Source organism: Anas acuta, chromosome 22 (assembly GCF_963932015.1).
Source record: "Anas acuta chromosome 22, bAnaAcu1.1, whole genome shotgun sequence".
Taxonomy (NCBI): Eukaryota; Metazoa; Chordata; class Aves; order Anseriformes; family Anatidae; genus Anas; species Anas acuta.
Window position 1 is genome coordinate 2,452,562 of NC_089000.1, and position 24,422 is coordinate 2,476,983.

The 24,422-nt window shown below is 51.4% G+C and overlaps 1 protein-coding gene across 2 annotated transcripts; it reads right to left on the bottom strand.

Moving 5' to 3' along the window:
* Window positions 1-24,422, bottom strand: FHAD1 (forkhead associated phosphopeptide binding domain 1). Of its 2 annotated transcripts, XM_068658258.1 has the most exons (29): window positions 24,276-24,422; window positions 23,711-23,917; window positions 21,331-21,601; window positions 19,853-19,944; window positions 19,227-19,457; window positions 18,044-18,167; window positions 17,053-17,183; window positions 15,624-15,689; window positions 15,137-15,241; window positions 14,524-14,631; window positions 13,179-13,262; window positions 12,628-12,780; window positions 12,087-12,282; window positions 10,758-10,828; window positions 10,489-10,626; window positions 9,842-9,946; window positions 9,208-9,297; window positions 8,235-8,460; window positions 7,489-7,570; window positions 6,692-6,798; window positions 6,167-6,326; window positions 5,730-5,847; window positions 3,933-4,068; window positions 3,161-3,288; window positions 2,725-2,820; window positions 1,711-1,931; window positions 768-933; window positions 544-618; window positions 1-308 (listed from the first exon to the last, which is right to left on the bottom strand). In XM_068658258.1, the coding sequence occupies exons 1-29, from the start codon at window positions 24,369-24,371 to the stop codon at window positions 225-227; spliced, it is 3,867 nt and encodes a 1,288-aa protein (XP_068514359.1). In that variant the 5' UTR covers window positions 24,372-24,422; the 3' UTR covers window positions 1-224. The 2 variants fall into 2 exon arrangements, with proteins under 2 accessions (XP_068514359.1, XP_068514360.1); XM_068658259.1 differs by lacking the exon at window positions 15,624-15,689.

A 24,422-nucleotide genomic window follows, 5' to 3' on the forward strand; every position in this document is an offset into this window, starting at 1 on the left:
CCACAAACCACACCGTGTGCTGTGGTACAGGTCCCGCAGGGCTCCCAAAGCCCCTGAGTGCTTCACGGGCCCTGCAGCAGTGCCAGGGGACACCCCAGGATCCTGTCGCACAGGTTCTTCCAACTACCTGCCCTCCTGGTGCTGCACCCAAATCCCAGTCCTACACACGATGGTGCGTTTCTGCCGTTCTCCTCTGTGAGCTAAAGGCCCGTGGGGTGACACTCCTACGTGCCACCCGTCACCTCTGATGGTTCTGCTGGGCATTCCTTGGTCTTCAGCTTCGCTGGCACCAATGGCTGGGGTGCAGGCTGAAAAAGAGAGGCTCGTTGCACCACTGCTTCTCCTGTGAGAGCCCACAAGAAGCTCAGCCCATCTCCATAGAACCAGGGAATGGTTGGGGTTGGAAGGGGCCTTAAAGGTCATCCAGTTCCGAGCCCCCTGCCATGGGCAGGATGCCACCCACCAGATCAGGTTGCCCAGGGCCTCATCCAGCCTGGCCTTGTACACCTGCAGGGATGGGGCACCCACAACTTCGCACCGTACCTTCCCTCCTCGTCCTCTGGAAGAATGGGCACAGCCAGGAGGCACCTTCTCCTTTCTTTTCTCCTTGTCAAGGCTCTGGATAAAACCAGCAATCACGTTACTTCTTGCACGAGCTGCCTGGGCTGTCTTCACACCAGCTGAGCAGTCAGACCCTGCCACAGGCTCACCTACACCACCCGTGTGGACTCTGTGCTCAGAGGCTCCCCTCACCTGGCCCCTCTTACCTTGCGCTGCTTCACCACTCGATTCAGCCTCTTCTCCTGCCCCAGCTGGACCTGGGTCCTCTCCAGAGCCTCTCTTAGCAGAGCTTTCTCTTCTGCTTCCCTGTAGACTTCATCTTCCAGTTTCAACACCTCTTCCTGGCACATTTGCAAGGCCTCCTGGTTCAGCCTGCACGAAACACCCGTGTGGGCCTTTCCCCCCGAGCTGAGCTGTGACCGTGCCATCACCCTCTCCTCCTGCCTGTGCTGGGCCTGGGACGCAGCCTCCCTTCGCAGCTTTCCCCCTTCACACCCCATAGCTGACCCCTTGTCACACGCACACTGCCCCAGCCACCAGCCCTTCTGTGTCATTTTAGAGCCTGTCGCCATGTACTCAGAGAGCAGAGCCCAGTGCTTTGGTGTTTTGAGCAGTCTGGATGTTTTCGGTTACCACAAGGACCACATTTCATTTAGGGGCATTTCCCAGTGGTTTATCTATCAACACATCTTCACCATCTCCCTTTCCGATTCAGAGAGATGTTACAGGGTCCTTCACATTCATGGTGAGTAGGAGGAAGCCCCCCCAGGAAAGCCTGATCACCACCTAACACCACAAGAACACGGACAGCAGCACTGCCCAGCTCCTTGATGAAGCTCCACGCAGAGCCATCTAGGATGAGAATGCCTTTCTGCTTCTTGCCCCACACCTGCCAGCCTGTCCCAGAAGTTTCCATGCCTGCACTGACCCTGGAAACACAGTCCCTACAGCACAACAGATACCACCACAGTCCGGCCTTCCTACAGAGAGATGTCCCTTGTAGTTCTCTGTTTCAAAAAACAGGAGGCCAATAACCACAGGAGCCTCCCCAGGCAGGCCCCAAAGCCTGAGAGTTCACCAACTGCAAGGTTTCACCCCGCTCCTTTCCCCACCACCACATCGTGCGACAGCCCCGTTCCCTCGCTGTACCTGAGCTCCTTGATTTGGGCCTCGTAATCTTTGAGCAATTCCTCTTTCTTTTCCAGGCGACTCTTGAGCTTGCTGACTTTCTCGTACAGCAGCTCGAAGTCCTTCCGTCTCTGTTGCCCTACTTTTTCCCTCTCTTCCTGAGGAAGATGCTGCACAGACTGCATTCCTGCCAGCTCCTCCATATTCATCAGCCTTCCCAGAGCACAAATTAAGTCCAGGTACTGCGAGAAGAATAGGAAATGCATTAATTACTGTTCCTGCCAAGTCTTACTTCCAGTACGATCACACCACTCGGCCATCTGCTTCCATTCTGCTTTCGTGTTTCAAGAGATTCACACATCTCATGTAAAGCGCTGCGAGTGCTCCCCTTTGTTTCACCACTACGCGTACTTTCCCCATGCGAGCTCTTCCGAGAGCTCTCCGAATCGCCCAGCTGGGCCCCCATTCATCCCCGTAGGCAGAGAACCGGCAGCAGCGCCGCACCTGGAGCAGCACAACCAGCCCCCAGAGCAGCCACTTGCACACCCAGCGTTGGTTTCCCAAACACAGACTCCCCAGTCCCAGCCCTTCCCCTGCACGAGGCATGCTATTTCTCCTCCTTGGCAATATCTGGCACGTTTCAGGGTAAGGAGGCCCTCTCACACAGCTCCGTCCCTTTGCTAGTGATGTCTGTCTCCTGTGCCAGCAGCGTCTATCGCTCCTCAGCTTCTCTCTCATCATTCCCCAGGTGTGTTAGGTTGATCAAGGCAGATTCCCTCGTGTACACAACCCATCCTCTAAGCCTAACCCTACTTTCCCTGCAAACACCCCCAGAGCCTGTAGGTGGGAAGGGGAGAAGAACTTGAGAGGCCAGATATGTCCAGGCAGGTGCTTGCCTCTTGCTGGTTCCTGCCACACAACCTTCACCTGGGCGCAGTGCCTGGCACTCTGCAGCACCCAGACACCCTCCCCTTTTCTCTGGAAAGTGATGTGTGAGTGCTCGGCACAGTTTTACCACATCTCCTGGTGACGTACCATCCTCTCCCCGAGGTCTAATGCTTCCAGCACCTCCAAGCTTGCTGTCTCGTGGGCGGTCACGTGCGAGCACCCGTCAGGAAATCGTCCCAGACACTGCACAGACAAGGACAGACGGACAGAGCTCACCCACCTCCTCGCCTGATGGCTCACAGCCTCAACTTTCCCTTCTGCTCCATGGGAAAACTGTGCTCACAGCGCTGCAGGGCAACACCTTCACTGAGGTCAGTCAGTGGCCCCACTGAGCAGCGCCGAGCTGATGATGCTGGGCACAGCGCCGCTCCTTACAGGAACTCCGATCCCCCTGCACGTGCTGCCTGTTATATCCTGACAGACTTCGTGCCTCCCACCTGGCTTTTTTTTTTCCCCCTTCCCTCTTTTATCCAAAGACCTCAATGTCTCCATTCCACCCAGCAAGACACGGGTTCCTTCTTACCTTGCTGCACTTCGTTTTTGCTCCCGACAGCGGTGCCACCTCCTTCTCGAGGCCTGCTTTTTGGGCTCTCTTCTCTGGCAAGTCTGTCTGCTGGACTATGAGCGACTGGGCAGCCTTGCTCATGACAACTGGAGGAAACCAAACACCCACGGAGTCGTTACTCTCTCACTTAGGACACTTTGTGGCTTCAGAGAACTGCAACAGCTCAGGCTTGCCAGGCTTTCCCTTGCAGGGACCGCACAGCGCCTGCAGAACAGGCTACGGACCACAGCATGCTGCAGCCCTTCCTGCAGGCATCGCTCTCGTGGCTTTTGGGATTTGTTTTTTCTCCACGAGTAGCAGTGCTACATATTTTGGAAGTGGAATTTCAGAGGCTGCACCACAAACTGCTACTCCACAGCTCTCACTGCAGAGGTGGTGTTGTTTTCCAGTACTGCTCCAGGCACAGCGATACCCAGGACAGAAAGAGCCTGGTGAAGGACAAGTTTTACCAGGCTGTTTTCTCTCTTGTCGGGAGGAGAGCTGCACCCCAGTGCAGGAGCAAATGCCTCCTGAGCTGGGCATCCAGGCTGTGCCCGACTCCACAGCATCGTGGCTACGGCTTCAAACCCTTTGCCAGCTGCCTCTCTGCTGGCTCCACACCTCCTCAGATGTCTCACATGTGCCAGTTGCCACCCAGCTGCTCTCATTTTGTCCCCTGCACGTAGCAATGCCAGCTGGATGTGCAGATGCCCTTTCCATGTCTAGTAAAAGCACATCGTGCCGCACTTACTCGAGGACTGCATCTTCTCCAGCAGCTTGATCCTTTCCCGGAGCTCCACCAAACCTTCTTTTTGGCGCTGGATTGTTTCCTCGTGCCTGAGGCCTCTGCATTTCGCACCCAGCTCAGCCAGGTCCAAAGCTGGCTCCTGAAATTCAAAGCACATCTGGTTCTCACCCAGACTGAACCTTGCTCTGCCCTGCATACCCAGGGGGTGCTTGGCTGCAGCCAAAATAGCCTTTCTGAATGACGCCAAGCATTTGGGACACACCGGGAGCAACGCTCTTGTCGCAGAAAGCAGGGGACTTGCCTCGACTTGCAGCACAGCCTCCCTGGAGATTTGGAGCACCAGGTACCAGCTTCATGCCCTGCTGCACCAGTCACAGCCCGCTGGAGGACGTAAGCCCTGACAACACTCCAGGGAGCTGGGAGAGGCACGGTGCTTGGCTCTGAGGCCACACGGGGATTTTGTTCGACTATTTCCTGCTAAAGCAGTGCATTTGCTATTTTGGATTCACTTGCTGGCCTGCATTTCTACACGATCCTCGTGCATCAATCTCTTTTATAACAGCTCCGTGCTCACACACTCATGGTGCCCTCCCAGCCCCATCGAGCACACCGCCCGACAACAACGAGCAGCCTCAGACACAGAATGGGGTGAGCGTGCTACCAAAACCTGCACGCTGCTTGTGAAAGCTGCCAACTGCCTGGAGAAGCACTGCTCTCCCCGTCAGCGGCTGTGCTGCACCCACAGAGCTCTGTGCTTCCCAGCTGCCTTCCTGCAGGAGAGGACGGCGACACCTCCTGCTCCGCAGCCAGCCGTGAGTCACCACATCACCAACAGCGAGCCAGCCCCTCGAGCTGGCACGGCGTCTGCCACTGTTGCGGTACAGGCTGTACCATTTCTACAGTCCCTCCATCTGCTCCTGGAACCACCTTTGATTTATTCAGATCTCTAAAAGTAGGGAATTCAGACGGTGAGTCAGCACAGAACTAGGACCGTTCCTCCTTTTCCTGCACAACAAAACACCCTGCGCTCACAGACCTGCTCCCGTGTGGCTGACACAGCTGGCATTCACGGTCAAGCAAGGTTGTGGAAGGTTGGGAAGAGTTACAGCTCTCTCACTGAGCTGTTACCCACTCTAATTGGCAATTTGAACAGCCATTAGCACACACAACACTTCGCATTTCCAAAGTGCTGTACAAACATCAGCTAATTAGCCAGCAGAAATGCCAGCGCAGGAGCACGGAGGGCACTGCTGCCCTGCTCTCGAGCAGGCACACCAGCACCAGCTGCCCTTGCTAAGGAAAGGACGTCCAGTGAAAGGACATCCAGCTGTCCTGTGTGGCTCCCTTTTTGCTCCCAACTCACCTAGTGAGGCACGAGGCTTTGCCAACCCTCACCATGACTACACGAAACGCTTTGTATGGAGAACCCTTGGAAACCTGATAGATAATCTCAGCAAATCCTCTCACAAGTGGGACTGAGATCCTGACCTTCACAGTTTGTTGGCAGCTGCACGCCAAGGCAGCAGCAGAAATGGGAGCAGATCACCCAAGCAACCTATTTTCAGCAAGAAAAACAAGAAAAGAGGAATGACACAAACTGCACGTTGTCCCCATTCTCCCTCCACTTTCTGGATTTTGGCATGGCTTTAGCACTTCTCCTTTGTCCTCAGCCCAGCTACTTGAAACCCTCAAGGACATGAGTCTGTGCTCTCTTGGGGCTTGGTGAGCACTGCTTCCTTCATTTCTGAGCTGTTTGTTCTGCTTCTTCTGCAGTTTCTGGTGGTCTCCCTGAAGCCTTACCGTCTCAGAGGCTACCTCCACCATGGCAGGTGTCACCCGTGCCTGCGGAAGAGTCTCCGGCTCTTGTGCCACCTCTCGGGATGCAGCCTGCAGCGCTTTGCAGTCTTCTTGGGCTTGCCTGTGCCAAGAGACAAAAGCGTTGCTGTACAACTGTGACGGATGGGGGTCAACGCAACAGCTTGCACGGAGCAACAACCTGGACAACGTCCACAGTGTGGGTGGGAGCACATTACCAATTTGGTTACAAGTCCATAGGCAGGAGCTCCTCACAGCCCCCGTTTCAGAACATGCGACATTTCCATAGAAAACACGTGCCTCTGTTCGAGTCTTCTGCATTCAACCACACCTTTTGCCCCAGGGGAGATACCTACCTGCAGTCACCTGCTGGGAATCTGCAGGTCAACTTTTGCAAGCCAGCAGCTCCTGGCAACTCATACCTTAACTCTGCAGCTGCTGCTTTCAGCTCTTGATCCTTCTGAGCCACAAGCTTGGACATCTCCGACAGCTTCTCCCTCAGTGTGTTCAAGTCCCGCTCCTGGCTCTTCACCTGGACCAGGCTCCACTCCAGCTCCGCCTTCTGCTTCTCGCTGAGCTCTCCTAAGCACGGCAAAGTTTCGTGGGTTTCGGGCTACCAGCAGTTCTTAGTGACATGACACCCATGTGCATGATTTTGACAAAGAACGGCTCTGTTTTGGGCAACCGATCTCCAGCAGGGCATCTGAACACTGTCACTGCTCTCACTGAGGTTCATCCTAGCAGAGGACAGTGGGGAATTTATCTTGCCAAAGGGAACAGACAGCCTGCTTTGCCCAGGGCTGAGCAACAGCACCGCTTTAGGAAAGCGATGTCTATTTCCCCACTACCTGTGTGTGCCCTTCTACTAGCACCCGGTCTTGGTACAGCTCTGGAGGGACAGGGAAGCACATCTGCTAGCCAGAAGCCACGTGCTCCATTTCACTAACCTCTCATGTCTGACATCCTGGCTTGGGTTTCCGAGAGCTCCTTCGTTAACCTGGCAATAGCAGCCTCTTTGGCCAGGAGCACGCTCTGTGCAGCAGCCAGCTCTTCCCTGAAATTCACAAGAAAGAGGCGTGCAACACTCACAGCTCCTTGGGCAGATTTGACAGAGCCTGCACATGCATTCTTTAACTGCATCTTATTACTAAGATGTACTTTTTTTTTCAAACCACAGCTCAGCTGCCTTCATTCCAGCCTGTGCTGCTAGGCTTTGCTCTCCCTTCCTTACCCCAAGCCCTCAGAACAGCACAGCCCATAACCCACACACTGCTCCTCCCTGCAGAACGCCTGACTCACGGCACCACACCAAATAAACTGGAGGCACTGGTGCGCTGGTCTTCCCCTGCCTGCTGCTGCTGCTGCCAGCAGCCTCAGCCCCCACCCAGGGGGCTCCGTGGGCAGCCCGTGGGCAGGCAGCAATCGCTGTCACGTTGGCACCGCCGTGATGGTGCCCGATCCTTTCTCGGGATCTCTGTGCCAGTCTCCCCCTCTCACACAGCAAAGGGGGATGGTTTCCTTCACAGATGTCTTTCTAGACATGCTAAGAGATTTTTGAAACTACGTACACCTCAGGCTGTCTCAGCATAATGTAAGGACTCTTTCCACTATCAGAGACAGTGAAGACCTCATGACAGGCTGCTGCAGGTCCCCTTGCCTTCCTTAAGCTCTCCTGGGGATAACTCCTGCTCTCTAAGCCCCTCTGAACCAGACCACCATCAGCAAGTCCTTGGCATCAGCTTACAGAACACAACGGTGAGACTCCTCGGTGCAAGAGGCCTCCTGTGATGCTCCCGATGTCGCCCTGCAGGCATCACCCTCAAGTCCTGCAGGAGACAACAATAGAGCATCACTTGTTGGTAATGCCCACGCTGGGGGGCTGCTGCCTCACAGCACGCTGTCAGTGAACGCCCCCACAGCAGCTGGGCTGAGCCTTGCTGCGGGGGTCTTTGTCTGCATGTGGGGGCTGCTTAGATCCAGGAACGGCCAGGCAGGACACTGCTGTGAGAACACATCGTGGCTTGCAACCACGTCACATTATGAGGGCAATGCTCCATAGATCCTCTCCCTCACAACAGCTTCAAAGACTGAAACCAGTCTTCCTTGGAAAGCAACGTGTCTTTGGGCCCTGACCTAGTGGTGTTTAGTCAGTCCCTCAAGTCCTTTCTGGCTTGCGTGCAGCCAGAAGCACTCCAGCCTTGTCACTTTGGAGGGCAAAGAGCCCTTCTCAAGTGGGAACGCCTTATCTGTGCCTGTGGGGCGCTACCAGTAGGTATCAAAGACTCCAGAAAATATCTGGCAACTCACGGTGAAAGGGATCCTTCACGGCATCACAGCAGGGCTCTTCCTACACTAAGACAAACCTCAAAGCAACATCCCCCCCCCCCGCCTTGCAATGCTTTTCATGGCACCACTACTCCGTCTCTATTTACTTTCACATTTTCTGAGGGTGTCCCTAGTACACACGCAGCCCATGCAAGCCTTAGCTACCTTCTATTTTTTCCAGGAGCGTGATATTTTCCTTCTCAAGCATCTTCTGCTGCTGCTCAGCCTCCAGCAGGCTGTCTTCTAAAGCAACAATTGTCCGAGCGTGTTGCTTAATTTGCTCTTTATATCCTGCTATTTCTTCCTGGACTTTCTGCTTCAGTACCTCGCTCTCCTCCTGAACGATCTTGAGCTGCTCATCTTGCCTGAGCACCTGCTGCTTTAACATCATCTAGGAAACAAGACACAGGGCTCTGGTTGCATGTTTCGTACGTTATTCTTCAGGAACATGATGAGCATCATCTCTCCTGGCTCCCAGTCAGGAAGACAGGGGGAAGGAACAGTCTTCAGTGCCCTGCTCTCGCCTCCTTCCCTCTATAACACCACAAGCTGCGCTAGCATTTACACCACGCAGCCTGCTTGGCTTTGCCCACAGAGAGACAAGGACGGGTTGATCTGCACGGCATGGTTCGTCTGGGCTCTGTGCTACCAACTTTGTGCTCTTCAGGCTCCCACTGCTGCAGCTCTCTGCCTCCACCAGGCTGGTGGCTGTGCCCTGGGTGCCCCCTCGGGATCACCCTCTATTTCAGGACCTAGCAGGGTTTCCACAGGCATGGGAAGCACAAAGCCTGAGGATTATGTTAAGAGTGTGCTCGTACATCCAGCCAGGGCTTTACATTGCGAGGTGGGACTGTTAGTGTTAGGTCAGAGGTTGGACTCGATGATCTTGAGGTCTCTTCCAACCTAGAAATTCTGTGATTCTGTGCTGGTGTATGACTTAGGCCAAGACTTGCTCCTGCTGAGTGCTAATTTTAGAGGGAAGCCAGCTCCTCTGTTTTCTAGAGGTCTGTAGGGCATGGAGGCTGCAGGGTCTGTAGGGTATGGAGGCCCCACTAGTCAGGAGGGAACAGAGAAACCTCATGCAACAAAACCACATCTATGTCACATCCTCTGCGTGCAGAGGGGTTACCAGAGCTACCTCTCGTGCCGTGGTTTCCTCCAGGTTGCGCAGAGCTTCCCTCAGCTTGAGATCTGTAACCTCCTGCTCTTTGGACTTCATCTCCATTACCTGCAGGAGGAAAAGCCCAGTGCTTGAGAAGAGGCCCCACTTGCAAGGATCCACCTTTCTCTCTGGAAATATGCATCCGCATGTGTTTGTGGGGGAAAAAAAAAGTCTGACAACAGACCCTGACCACACAGGACATGACACCACAGAGTGCTCTCAGCTTTAACAGTGCCATCTGTAATTGCTTCTGCTTTACATCCTGCAGCGGGTTTATGTGGCAAGGTTTGGGTAGCAGGGAGCCACAGGGGTGGCTTCTGTGAGAAGAACCCAGAAGCTGCCCCATGTTAGCTAAGGGCCCTGCTGCTGACCAGAGCCGAGCCAATAAGGGATGTTGTTTGCACCTCTGTGAGAGCGCATCTAAAAAAGGGGAAAAAATGCAGTGAGGGCCATGGTGGAGCATGTAATTACCTTAATTTATCCTTTGAGCCCTTTGCATCGTATTTTCTCCCCCTTTCCCTTTGAGGAGGGAGAGTGAGAGAGTGGCTGAGGTGGAGCTCAGCTGCCCACCCGAGTAAAACCACCACACATCCCCTTGCACGTCACAGACCTCAGTCATACTCCTCAGGCGGCTCTCCAAGTCCCGGACCATCTTTTCTTCACCCATGTATTTCTCACACCTGTCCTTCTCCTTTTCAGCGGCGCTCTTCATAATCTGAGAATTAACAGCCAACAATTTTTTTCAAAGATAAGACTGGACTGTAAGGCAAGCTAACTTGACTCAGATGAGGAAAGCAACCAACAGGGTCACTGCCCTGGAACAGGGCATGTTATGGGAAAAAAGCTTGGCTGGACTTCAGGTGACTTGAAGGAGGAGTCTCACCAGCCACGAAGCTGCCCTACATGCTCCAAAGGCTTGCACGGAAGCCTGCTTGTGCTTTGCATCAATTTACTGCTGAAAAAAATATGTGTTCCTGTGCTTCTGTGCCTGGATGATGCTCCTTGCTCACAGCTTTCTCACAGGGATTTATAAGTAGCAATGAACTCTGCCACTGCTCAGACGCTTTTCAGTAATATAGTGTAATGTCATTCAGGGGGTTTAATTCACCCGTGTCAGCACAAGGAGGTATCTGAGATGCATCCTTGTCCTCAGACATTTTGGATTTGGGGGCTTCTTCTCACTAGGCAACACCATTATGGAGACCTAGATTTCCTGCTGAACAGACCTATGTCTGAAAAACCACCCCGTCACCATACCTCTTTTTTCTCCTCCTCCTTTTCCAGTATGATTTGATTGATTTTTATCTGTAGGTCTTGCTCGTATTTCACTTGCTGCTCTTTCAGGCGCTCCTGCAGCAGAGCATCCTGAGACTCCCGGATTTCCTCTAATTGGGCCTATGGGGAAATGGCAGATACCATGGCACTGAAAGGAGTGCGTGAACAGCAGAGGAAAAAAAAAGCCACCATATTTACTGGTGCAAAGACCCCCGACTCACCTGGGTTTATGGACATAGATAGAGTTTTACCTGTAACATTTTATTCCTTTGCGTGGCTTCCTGATTATTTTCCAACAAAATCCCGAGACAGGCTGTCAATCCTGCAAAAGCACACAGAGTATCACTGCAAGGGCTTCTCAGACAGACCATTTTTAGCACCTGAGGAGTCCTCAAAGGCCTGAGGACACTACCCATCTTCTTCTGAGCACTGTTTCAGCACAGCTGACCTTCAGCCCTAGCCCTCACCCTCCTTGCCAGATACTTCCATTCCTCCATACACAGCAGGGAGAAGAAAAAGCACAATGGGAAGTCCATGGGAAAACCAAGTGCTAGTCAGGATTACCCAGAAAACAGCCCCTGTGGGTTTTCCTCTCTATGCCAGGCAGTGGAGAGCTATCAGCTCTCAGGAAATTAAAGGCAACAATTCTGTCCTGCACCCAGAGACTCTCCTTCAACCCCTGCTCTGGGGTTCAGCCTTAGACACCCCTTGGAAAGGATGCCAGGGGCCAGCTGAGGGCCCCCGCAGCACCTGCTAGGAGCACGGCACCTTCCCACTGCTGGGCCACCAGGCTTCGCATTCAGCCTCGGCACTGACTGAATCGCTGCCACCACCCAGATGTCTCAGGAACGGAGGCTGACTTGGCGCAAACCCCAGATTCCTGTTCTCACCAGGAGACTACATTTCCCTTGTCGAGCACTGTCACCCAGTTCTCTGCATCACCCCTTCTTCTCTAAGCACGACGCTTCTCCAGGAGCCGAGGCAGGCTGACCTCTTGCAGCACGTAGCCTCGCGAGCTTCCTGGTGCTACGATCGCTGTCTGCTAACCACAGCAGCCCTACAGCTCCTCTGCACTGGCCACGGTACTTCTGTGCCTTCCACCCCTGTGGGCTGCCAGCATGAGCCATGCTCCTCGCCCACCTGGCTGCCGGGGCAGTGACTCATCCCCGCTCACACTGCATCGCACCGGCAGCGCATCACGGGATGCTCTGACACAGACCCACGCCGTAGCAGCCTGCTCCAGTTTCCACGTACCCTTCACGTTAACTCCTTTCCAGCAAATTCGACACAGCAACTGCTCTGCTGCTCCCCAGCAGAGGTAAGACAAAAATTCCTTACCTTGAGACAAGCTCGGGTGTGAGCCTGCAATGCTCAGCGCTGCTACAGCTGCTGCTAAGAATCATTACCAATATCCCACCAGGGGAAACAACCAAACCACTATCACTGAATAACCACAACGTCTACAGACAAAGTCCATCATCTGCAGACTATACAGCCTGCAGACAAACACCCACGTGTCCTGTTTTCCTGCTAGGAAAGCCTAGAGAGACTTAAGACACCCACCCCTGTGGGACAGGCACCTTTGCCAGAGGTGGGCAGGTCCAACCCTGCGCTTGCCAGCAGCTGCTCCGCTCCCTCCAGCCACGACAGGGCCACGCGAGCGATTTCCACCACAGCTGCCTGCACGTCCGACACCAAGGGGTCCACAAGCATGGCCTCGAACTTGCACAGCTCCCTCCTCAAGCTGTCGCTGCAGAACGAGGTCCCCAGGAAAGCCTAAAAGCAGTAAGACCAACGAGCACATCAGCCTCCGTAACGCACAGTCTCCTGTGACTGCACAAGTAACACAAGACATCTGTGAAAGCCCAGAAATTTCTTTATTCACCAAGCACCTCCATGGGTTGATATCTTTGGGTAGGAAAGGTCCAGGGGAGGAGGCTGGTGTGAAAGGTTCTGTTCCTTTCAAACCAACGTTTTTCAGGGTGAAGCTGAGGGCACTATGCTTGCCAGCACAGCTGGACACGCGTTATCTTTTCTCTGACCTGTCCTCAAGGACAATAAAATGCTTTGTGCCACGTTTTTCCCAGCTGAAACTTTGTGAACAGTATTTAGATGACTGACCTGGAGCTCACGCACTGATTCCTTGAACACCGTGACATTTTCAGACACCTCCTTTTCCTTCGAGAGCCTGGCACTTATTTCCTCCTGGAGACGCTTCTCTCTTTCCTGACTTTGTTGGTTTTCCTCACAGATCTGCCTGACCTTCTCAAGTACCTGCCAGGGAGAGGAGAAGAAAGCTCCATGCCAAAAAGCTCCATTGCTCCTTTTTTCAGCTGAGGGAAAATCCCCTGGGGACAGAGATTTTGGGCAGTGATTGAAACCTGCTGAAATTCACTACCCACATCAGACTCCTGGGCTTTTCCCTGATGAAGCCCAATGACTCCACCCAAGCTTTAGGGGAGCCCCAAACAAAGTGGGGCCCCACTTCTTTCACATTACAGTGCAACGTCACCTCCCTGGGGTAGCTGCACCATCGTTTGCGATGTGGAAAAGCTGGATAATAATAGCCGTACTGCACACAGTGCAGGTGCTGGGGCTGTTCTGCAGCAGCCTCGAGCCCAGACAGGCTGTGGAGGCGATGAGCATCACTGTGTGACCACATCTGCACTCACCTGCTGGATGCTGAGGGCCTTCCCTGCCTCTCCTGCTGCTTGTGGGAGGCAGACTTGCAGCACTTGGGTTTTGAAAGATGCCAGCTACAGCAGAGATCAACACAGGAAAACCACAGTCACTGAGAATCGACAAAAACCCCACTTTATTGCTCTACAAAACCCTACAACAATCAATGAAGAGAGCATCCCTGTGCATTTCCTGCATTACTTCCTTACCATGGCTTGATATTATTGTGGCTGGCAGGATCCAAGGAGAGGAGAGAAGGAGTGATGCTTTTACTTTGGGAACTCTCTGCCACCTCAGGCACCAAGGCCCTGTGCCATTTCCAGATTTTGAGCTCACAGAGCACATATTTAGTTCCTGTAACAGCAACGTCCACAGAAAGCCCTGGCTACGTTCTCCTGTGAAACAGCCCAGGCTGGGGGCAGCTGCGGATGCCACCCACGGCATCTTCTCAGAACAGGACGTGCAATGTTTCCTCTGAGGCTAGGTCTTTACCACACCGTTTCCTAGCTGGCACGGGTTCCTCCTGGGGCTTGGACAAAGGCTGAGTGTGTGTGGGCTGGGGGAGTTCCTGCTCCATACTGCTAGGTCTCCATCTGTCCTTAAAAGACTGAGGTTGCCATCGGCTCCGCGACAAGCACAAATTGGGGGTTAATTTCCAGACATTTAATCTAGCAGCTTTCAGAAAAGAAGCCTTTTCTGCCTCTCGCTGACTGAGTTTTCTAGCAAAATCATGCTAGCAAAAACCATGTGTTGCAGTTTAACGCGGGACACAACCTTCTCATGCACAGCATAGCTGTGTCACGGCCATCTAGCCCAGCTGTCAGACACGTGTCAACACAAAGAAAGCAGAATTTCCTCCTGTGCTGAGGGCAGGACCTTTGCTACAGTCAGCCAGTGATAAACAGTCAAAAGCTGTAGCAGGTGGCATGGCTCTGCAAACAAGGCAACATCTCTGGGTTGTGTTGCTGATACAGAGCTTGCCTTTAAACACACCACGTTACTCTGCAAGGAGCTGTCTCTGCACCAAGCAGCATTTCAGAGACTCACAGGAGGACTTGCACAAGTCTCAGAGAATGTGACTGATCACAGAGAACCCGCTACATTTCTGTCTTGTATTAGGCTCTGAATCTTCTGCGATGACGAAACAAATCCTTCTGATAAGTCTCTCATGCTGAGCAAGCCAAAGAGATAAGAATCGTGCCAGACTTTGGTGCTCAGTTTTTCCTTCCCAGAACTCATGTTCTGCTTTTCACCAGTACAACGTCCTTCCCCATGAGAGAAACAGTCCCTTTGCTGCCTCTGGCCCACATAGTAAGAAACTCCCACTCCTCCTCCTACCTGCACTTTGGCACGATCCACGTCAGATTTCAGCAGGTGCTCCCTGCGCCCCATCTCCTGTAACTGCAGAGATTTCCTTTCACAGGCATTTTTCAGCTCCTCTTCAGCCTGAAACAACAAAAGCCTTTGATTATCAAAGTGCTACCAGAAAGCGATGCCACAGGCATTTCTACCTCCACCATCCACATCAGACACGCCTCTACCTCAGCTCTGAGGTACCAAGATAGATATTTTTATCCTTTTGCAGGCAGTGGGATTGCAGTTTTACCCACAGTGCTGCTTTTTGGCTTGGCTTTGGTCCCTGGGACACCATCCACCCTAGACTTCCTAACGCGCCACTCAGGTCTCCTGTTTCAGTTCCTGTTTTGCTGCCATGGGCACGCTGTGGGCCCTGGGGAATTGATATTGCTGGGGGACAGCAGGACTGGGTACACAAATTACTTCCTATACAGCGGAGCATTTCCTATTGCAAAGCTTCCACTGCCAGTGAGCAGGCGACCTGTTGTTTCATCCTGGCTGACAAGTGGAAGCTGCACGTTTCACTTCCCAAGCTATACAAGTCCACTCTCCTTTCCAGAGGAGAGAGCTGCTAACTTTTGACACGAAGGTTTACCTTTGCTTTCTCAGACAGCTTGCTTTGAATGGTTTCCTGCTCAATGCGATACTTCTGGACTTCTCCCTGCAAGCCCTTCAGGTCACACTCCAGCTCCCCAATGCGCTGCAGGATACCCAGGAAAGGAAGAGTTCACTTTTTTTTTTTTTAGAGAATTTCAACAACAAGCAAGATATTCTCCCTACCTATCCCGTTTCATTTATCCCAGTCTTTTCCTCCAGTTTCTCTTTACTGCTGATAGATTGACTTGATTTCTTATTCCTGACAGTGCTCTCCTGAACTGAGATTATTTTTATTTTTTTTTGAACTTCAGTTTTTCCAGAAGTTTACATTTCTCCACTTGGTTATGCACGTTACATCCCTTCCTTTACAGGAGCCGGATTCAAAACACTCCTCTTACAATGCCTAGGAATATTCTCTGCATGGCACATTTTTGCAATCGTTGCTTTCTGGTGTGCTACATCACCCCGAATGACTGGAAACTCACTTTTTGGTATGGAGTCACGTCCCTCTCTCCGAGTTCACGCTTCATTTCCTCTTTAAGTCTAGAGCACTAGAATGAACAGCAACCGAAGGAAAAAGTTATCAGGCTGGCCAGATACTGTCATTTCTGATGGAAATGTCAACGTACCCTTCAGTACTACAGCACAGCTCAGTGCTCAGATGCCTAATGGGTGGCAGAGTGTCCACGACAGGGCAATCGAGGCATTGAGAACATGACAGTACCAGCACCTGGACAGGCCTATATCTAAATTATAGCCTGGCTGAGAGAAGAGAAATCATCTGCAGCAAATACCCTGCAGAGAAAAATTCATTGGGCCTTAGCAAAAGTGTAACAGCAACAGCAGAAAGGACAAATGGAACCAAAAGCTCTTTCCAAGACATCCATGGTAACTCAAACCATGACATGAACAGATATTTCCAAGCTAACACACTACAGGGTGCTTTTCAGCTCCATTTTTGAGTGTCTGGGTTTCAGAGCATGGCCCTATTCCAAACACAGCTCCTCCCTCACCCCAGGTCATTCCTACATCCCTGCAGCAGTGGAGGCTGCAGAGGGATGTGCTCTCTGCCCTCTACAGGCATGAAGAGTGCCACCAGCCACCAAGTGGCATTCCTGGGACACCTGCTCTCCCCCTCAGCCCCTAGCTGCTGCTCACACCTATCCCATTTCCATGGGTTACACAGAGCTGACCCACAGCAGAGCGGGGAGCATCCTGCTTCTGCCATCCAGAAAGCAGCTCCACCAGGAGCAGGCTGCCAGGGACAGAGACCTCTTCCTGCACCCCCGGGGCGCTTCAGTTTCAGCCATTCCTCAGAAATCGATGAGAGTCACTACAATCTCCTGGAACACTGCCTCGTCAGCCAGCCACAATGCTGCACCCGCTCCACACTTATTATGCAGATTATGCAGCTTTGCCACTCGAGCAGGGAGCTGCACATACACAGACAAACAACCTGCTATACAGGCAGTTTTCTTTATGGGGAAAAAAACAGGCTTGGTTGCAGGGTGCATCCTTAAGACCGGGTTTCCATGGCTTTCTCAGCAGGATCTTGGCACGAGTGCCTTGAGCACACAAACAGCCACAGTGTTCCCAGAAATTCAGGTCACCAAGTACCTGCACCGTAGAACAAGGAGGGGGATTCATCTGGTGAACCTGACACCTCACGCAGGCATTTCACAGCGTACCCAGCCACTGCTCTGTCGCTGCTACATCTCAGAGATACAGCTCTGGCTTCCTGCGACTATTTACATGCAGTCAGGACCCAGCAGTTACATCTGTCCCCATTACACAGCTGCTGAAATAGCTGCTCCAGTCCTTACCAGAGAGGAGCGAGACCCTTTAGATCTTATTGTTCCATGCTAGCCCCTGTATGAGACCATCACTTACAGAGCACGTCACTGGGGTGCTAACCTTGGCAGACACAACGGCCAGCTGGTTGTCCTTTTCTCTGTTTGCCTTCTTTATTTTCTCCACATCCTGCTTGAGTTGCTGAATTTTCTGCTCCTTCACAGCAATCTCCCTTTGCAGGCTGGTCACTAGACCTGTGGAAAACAATTTGGGCAAGAGGAAACCAAAGCATTTCCCTGCAGAAGCCCTCTGGGCACCGAGTGGCGAGTCTCCATCTGACAACTGTCTGACTTGGAGAGCGGCTCCAGCTCTTGGCAAGCCGTGCTGGACATTATTCCACAAAAAGATCGTTAACAAGTCCCCACGGGCCCTGCAGCATATGCTCCCAGGAGGACGAGCAGCTTTCTTACAGATCTGTTTCCCTTACATTTCTATGTCGGGGCCAAAGCTCTGAGCTCTTCTCCCTGCCAAGCGCTGTTACGAGCAGATTACCTCGGACCACAGAAATGAGACAGAACAATTTCACTAATCTCAGCGCACAGCCAATGGCTGTTTGGGGAAAAACAGCAACTATTTTATGTTCACATCCCATTCCTCGGGAATGATAAGTGCTGAGATAAAGGCAAGTGGAACAGGCTTGTGGTTAGAGGCAGCCTTTGCAGCCACACGGTAATTCAGAGCCTGACAGTGAGTGTGCAACGAGTGTGCACAGGCTTCTGCAGTCCAATCAGCAGCACCCAGACCGAGCAGCTCAGGGCTTTGCCCTGCAGTCAGTACTTTTTGCTGTGCTTTCTTTTTTAACACAGTTCTGTCCCATCACTCTCTGCCTTCTGTCTTTGCTCCCCCCCTCACTCCTGTGGGGCTCCTTATGCCAGCAACTACCTGCAAATCCCACAGAGCTTCAAGAAGCAGAACACAAAGTGGGACAAATTTTCCCAGCCACTACAAACTGCTGCCAGACAATCTTGCAAATGTGTGGTCACTTTGCAAAGCCAACCCTCAGCTGTTTCGTGCCCCTACAAGGAGCTCCCATGAAATATCAAGGCAAACATACCTGTGGTCAAAGCGTGATCCCTCTTTAGCTTCTCACTTTCTTTTCTCAGGCTTCCAATTTCCAGGTCTCTTTCATAAAGAGAATGGCTAAAAATTTCACTTGAATCTTTCTGCAAGTCACTGATCTAAAATAGAGGAAAAAAAAAAATATCATATGATCCTCACCAGGTAACTTTGTTGCTCCAATACGCTTGCTTTTGTTTTAAATGCAAACTCAGCTCCTCTCAAGCTTCACAGAGACTGCCCTGGTTTCTGACTGCCATTAACTTTTCATGAACCCTCAAAGACAGTCACGGTTTGGTCAGGTTACTCATTACTATCCTAGGCTAATTCTTTGGAGTAACTGCTTTGGACAGGATCTGCCTATCAACATTTTGGCTGTTCACACCAAAAGCCTGATATCAAAGGCACAAAGAGACAATGTCTCATGCTGGCTGCAATCCCGAGAACATACAGCTTGGGCTGGTGGATAGTGCTACTGCAGAAACAGGCTGAAATATCCCCAGATTTATAGCCTTCGCTCTGCATATATACTTATTGCTCACAAATGTAGATCCATAGGTGCTAGCAGTCACGCTCATGTTTCTGCCACAAGCACAGTATCAGGAGCAGGGAATAATCTGCACTGTCTACTCCTGCATGTCAGCACCCCACAGGCAAAGAGCAGAAAGTAGGAATTGACTTCCCACCTATAACATAACATATCCCTGGACAGGACACCTATATGGCCATGCCCTTCTGCCTGGCCACCTGTTTTCATCTGGGTGCCAAAGGGCTTCTTTGCCTTTTGGACCATAATGCCCCCTGCAAAAGCAAACGCTGGCTCTGTTCCTGGGGGAAGAGAGGCATGGGGGAGAAAAGGGGTCAGGCAGCCTGGCCTGCAGTGACTGCACGTGGCTTTTATTCGCCAAAAGTAGTTCAGGCTTATGTTTCTCATCCCACCATGGCATCACAGGTCCTGCCACATAAATGGGAAATTTGATTCCCAGCTTCGTTACGGGACAATTACAGAACAAGCAATCATGTGGGCAAAACACAGCAACCGATTAAAACCATCTCTCTGGTTCCCCTTCATTCCACACATGCTACCGCCTCCTCTCCCTCCAAACAAGGTGCTCAGTTCAAGACCCATATGCATCAGAACACTATTTTCAACTGAGTGTGCCTGCTTAGGCACTGCGTACCTGTTCCTTTAAGGTTTTAATCTCTTCTGTTTTGGCTCTGATTTCTCTGTCAAACGTTAGAAGCTTTTGGGTCAGCTCCACATCGCTTCTAGCAGCAGCCTGGGCCATGGTCTTGGCCATCTCTGCAATTTTGTCCTGAAGACTCCTTATCACTGAATCTTTCTGCTTTGATTCTGCTTCAAAACCAGAGAGACGACTGATTTCCTTTTCCAGTCTCAGCAGCTTTTCATCCTGCGGGCAGGTTCCATGTGTCGTCTGTCACTCTGCAGTTACAGACACCAGGCTGCCTGCTTCTATAGGGTAACTGCTTAATTTCCATAAAGCACACAGTTTTGGATGAGGCTAGCCTTCTCTCATTAACAGCACACTGCAGTCACCCTGTGACATCCATGCTTTTCAGACACAGCTGATGCCTTCTCCCTCCTCACCCTGAATTTCCAGAGAGCCCAGATCCTCCACATACCCAGTGGTTCCCAGTTCCCTGCACGTTGCTGGGACTCTTGTTCACACACACACACACACACTTTGCACACTTTGTCATCTACCAGCCCATACAATCACTCTCACCACACTTTTCCCTAGGGCAGGACCATGAGTTGCATCCCTCACCCTTTCTGCAGCATCACCTTTTCCTGCAGGAGGCAGTCCATGCTATGAATCCTCAGGAAAGGGGCTCCTGCCCCACTGCTTGGATCATTGCCTGAGATTGTGGTCCAGGCTGAAAGATAGAAAAGAATATAGTAGCTGTATAAGAAATATATATATATAAAATATCAGAAATATAAGAAAATAGTGCTGTATGAGGGGGCAGGACTAGCACTTTGTGAGGTTCTCTCTCTCACTTGTCCAACGCCTATTTGCGGGCAGTGGCTACTTTACAGTCTGAAGCTTGGCTCACACTCACAACGATAGCAACCTGTTTGGCACTACAAAGATCCCCACCAGTGCAAACAGTCTACACAAGAGAGAGGAATAATACACCTCTGGGAAATTTAAAGCCTCCAAGGCACACAGACACAGAACTGAAGGCTCCTCTGAGTTTTTAACCCTGTCCAGCTCCAAAGAAAGAAGGTCAATTTTCATTGCTTACAGCAGAGGAATAGTTAAAAGTTCACTAGGATCAACACACACAGATCCCTTTGGCTCTATTTCAAAAATCAAACAAAGCTGTGCTACCTTGGAGCACGAGCTTCATTCCTGTCACCTTCACTGGGACTTGTGTGCGTGGCTTTATGCTGTGCAGCTGTGACTGCACAGTAATGTCCTTTGCTCTGGAGCACTAGGTATAATCTGGCAGTTTACTAGTGACTTTCTATTCCCTCTGACTGTTAAAAACACAAAATAAAGCACAAACACTACCGACATATGGCCTCATTTTTGAGTACTCCTGTGTGGAGCCAGGAGTTGGACTTGATGATCCCTGTGGGTCCCTTCCAACTCAGGACATTCTATGAAACCACAGAAATCATGAGATCAGGTATCCTGATACAACAAACTACCTTCGTGGCAATAATCTTTTCCCATAGTTGTGCTGTTCAATCAGTTCATACCCACAAACCCTTGCCTTTGCTCCGCTGCTACAGCATATTTCACTTTTAAGAAACATATCAGGTACAGATCTACTTTTATGTTCCTTTGCTCAAGGCAGCCAGGAACCGCACATCAAAGGAACCAACCCACCACTACAAACAGACTGGAATAGGTGCATGAGTCATCGATGAAGATAAAGTCTGTAATCGCCTTCGGGATCACACACGAGGAACAAGGAAGAGGAAATGCCACCGAAGTTACCGAGGCAATGGCTTTCCCCACAGGTTGTCATGGCACATTTCCTAACTGACCCAAATACCACCGATCACACACGGACCCCGATTAGCTTCGCATGACAAGGACTCACAACCAACTGCCTGTGACACTCGTCATTTATCGGCGCGAATCAAAAACGTCTCTGCTCGGATCAGCTCTGCTGAGTGCTGAGTTGATCTGAGAGGACATCAGGCTACAAACTGCTGGGAAAGCATGGGTGGAAGCAGCCTTCCCGCTTGGCACCAACAATTCCTTTGCTGTCATACTAAGACTAACTCCTGCAGCCATCAGGAAGTACCTGGCCTCTCTGCAGGGGGCCGACTGAAAGCATCTGGAAGGCTGGAGGCGGTCACACTCCTGGTCCAGGCACTCAGGGGTCGCTTCTGGAGCGGCGGATGGGGCACGGGGCTGGCTGCAGCAGGAGCCCAGCTGCTCCAAGTGCCGGGGCGATGCTGGGACTGCAGCAGTGGGAGATGGGCAGGAGACACGGCAGGGCAGTGCTGGGGATCTGCAGGCACCTGGAGCTGCCCAGCCCATGCTATGCGACGTTTCACTGGAGGATAGGAGGTCTGCGGTGGAAAAAGACCATGTTATTAGCAAGAGCATAAGAAGGCTTTCCAGCCCCTGATATGTGTGCAAAGAGGTAACCTAAAACACGGGTACAGGCTTGAGTGGAAGCATAATTCCAGTCCTTTCCCATTCCCATGGTCATTTGATCGGATCAGTACCCTGAAGCCTAAATGCTTACCTGCAATATGTACATTTTGGGGCTTTGACGTTATTGGAGCTCTTCACTCCCTCTCTAGACCAGCCTACCCTCATTCTGTGTGTCATCTGCAAAATTTGGATGCGCTTGTTCTGGGTTTTTCCTGGAACACGCACAAGCACTTCTACGCTGTCATTTCTCTCTTTTGATATCCTGAAACAAAGCCTCTCATTGCACACCTGCCTTGCAATCACATTTCCCCAGCCTTACACTGTGCATGTCCGACATGTAATTAGGACTCTATAAGCTATTATCCCTGTAAGTATCACTTTCAGCTACCATGAAGATGAGCCAATGTTAAGGTCCTGCATGCTGGCTGAGAAGCAACCCTCAATTTCAAGTTATGCCAGCCCATAAATAAATATCTGGAAATGTGGGCTCAGCCCTGGCACTGCGTGGAGCTTGCTGATTTTCCAGACAAGGGAGAAAGCTGCAGTAAGGCACTAGCTGCAGCTGACCTGCTGCTGCTTAAAGCACAGCCACCCTTCATTTCTAAAGCTGACAAGAAAAGGCAGAGATTGCCAGTCTGCTTTACATGCTGTTACGCTTCCAGAGCTTTGGATTTATTTTTCATAATGGAGAACTTAGCTCTCTTAGCCGGCTGCTGCTCTTCTTTAAAACATGTTCATCTCTAATACCACTGAAAATGAGAGAGAGAGAGAGGCCTCCTTATATTAAACATTGTAAACACTTCACACAGCGAAATATAGAAGTGATTTACTCTCTGCAGTCAGCGGTGTCAGGCTTCAAAGCTAGTATATCAAAGACGGATCATAAAGCCCAGAGCAATAAAGAGGCACCGACAGTGCTTTTTCTGTGCCACTGTGCATAACTGCATTTTTGTGTGCAGGCTACACACATACTTTAGGAAATTAAAGTGCTTGGTGCTTCAGCAAGCTTCACTTGCCCAGAATTTGCATGCCAGCTGCATGGCTTCATCCTGCAGCACTGCATTTTTTCCTCTTGGCCTAAGATTTCTGGCCTCATTAGGATTCACAAGGTCATCTCACTACACCAGGAACCTTGCTGAGACATAAATAAAGCAGTACCTGGGTGAACAAATGGCTTGTATTACGTTTGAATCATACATAGGCTGGGCTACAAGGCCAGGCTCGGCAGCACCCACTACCCGGCACGCCACACACACAATTTCCAGCACTCTTGCTCAGTCTCTATTGTCTAGGATTCTTCAAATGACACAACAATACAAATCATACAGATCTTATCGATCCTGTGTACTCTAATAACCCAGAAGCTTAACAACCTCCGCTGACATCCTGCCTTGGTACATTTCCTGGGGAATCACCACGTTGGATCACATTCCTTCCATGTTTACCATTGCTTGGGATTTCTATCATGCCCACAAGACAGGCTGTGATGCTCTGGCCTTGCTGTGCAGAACAACACAGAGTCTGCAGCTGTGCACAGCCTTGCCAAGCAAAGCACCAGCAATGCCTTCATTTTTTCCATTTGCTCTCAGTTGGATCTTTAACACTAGTTCATTACTAAGCAGTCTCTGAAGAAAGATTAAACAGAAACACTGGTAAAGGTCATTTTCTAATGCTTTCACGGCTTCCCAAGACCTACCTCTGTTATGTTGGCCTTGCTGTTAGGAAACCTGCTCCGTGCTTTCTTCACCCTGCTGAGGTGCCTGAGTTTCTTCAGCAGAGGGAGCTCGAGCTTTTTATTTCTCCCTCACGCTTTCTGATGATTTAAGAAACGAGCCTGCACTGGAGAGCATGCCCTGATTCCTCTGAAGCACAGCTCTCCTCCACATCACGTCCAACTGGACTCTTGGTGGGTATTTTTTTCCCCCCCTCATCCTATGTGCGGCTGTGAGAGGCTAAAACAAGGTGGCTGCCTGACAGCTGTGTGCCCATTTACCAGCCTTGATGGCCAGCATTTGCTTTACCTGCGGGACTTCATCAACCACTAGCTCAAAGGATGCTCCCTGTGCCCCAAAGTGCAGGATGTCGCCTGGGCTCACTCGCACCGCCGCGTTTTGCACCTGGCAGCCGTTCACAAAGGTGCCCTGGGGAGAATTGAGGTCCTGCAGGACAAAGCCATTCTCCCAGCCAGCGAACTCGAGGGCCGCGTGATGATCCTCTACCCCTGCAGACTGACAAAACAGATCAGCGAGCAAGAGACAAAACCCTCAGAAAAGCAACCAGAGCTGTGTTACTGCTGCTGATTTGCCCAGCCCTCCTCTCCTTGCTGTACTTCTCCATGTGAATATGCTGTTAGCCACTACTCTTGGCATTTAGGCTTGCCGTGCACCACCCCACCTGCATCCAAAGCATGCAAATAGGCTGTTAGACTCTATGCTTTGCATTTTCAAATTGCAGTCCATCACCCTACCTGCACCCTCACTAATGACAGAGCTGTCTGCCAGCACAACCAGACTCCTCTCCCTCTAATTCCCAACCAATAACTTCCCCACCCACTGTCCACCCAGGAGTCCCGCAGCTTTCCCATACCTTCAGCACAATGTCTGACCCTTCGTGTCTCCCGATCGTGGTTGTTTGTGGCTTCAGCTGAAAACACCTGTCTGAGCTCCTTAGGAAGGCTCTCATAGTATTACCTTTTCACCTCAAAGGTCAGAACATAATATGCATTACTCATTT

What these genes read in the sequence shown, in the direction of transcription:
- FHAD1 (XM_068658258.1), bottom strand. Translation starts at nt 24,371, where the DNA reads ATGAGAGCCTTCCTAAGGAGCTCAGACAGGTGTTTTCAGCTGAAGCCA. An exon ending in TTAAAACCTTAAAGGAACAG is followed by an intron (nt 18,168 to 19,226) that starts GTACGCAGTGCC and finishes CCTCTATTTTAG; the next exon opens with ATCAGTGACTTGCAGAAAGA. An exon ending in GAGTCTCACCGTTGTGTTCT is followed by an intron (nt 6,799 to 7,488) that starts GTAAGCTGATGC and finishes TGTGAATTTCAG; the next exon opens with GGAAGAGCTGGCTGCTGCAC.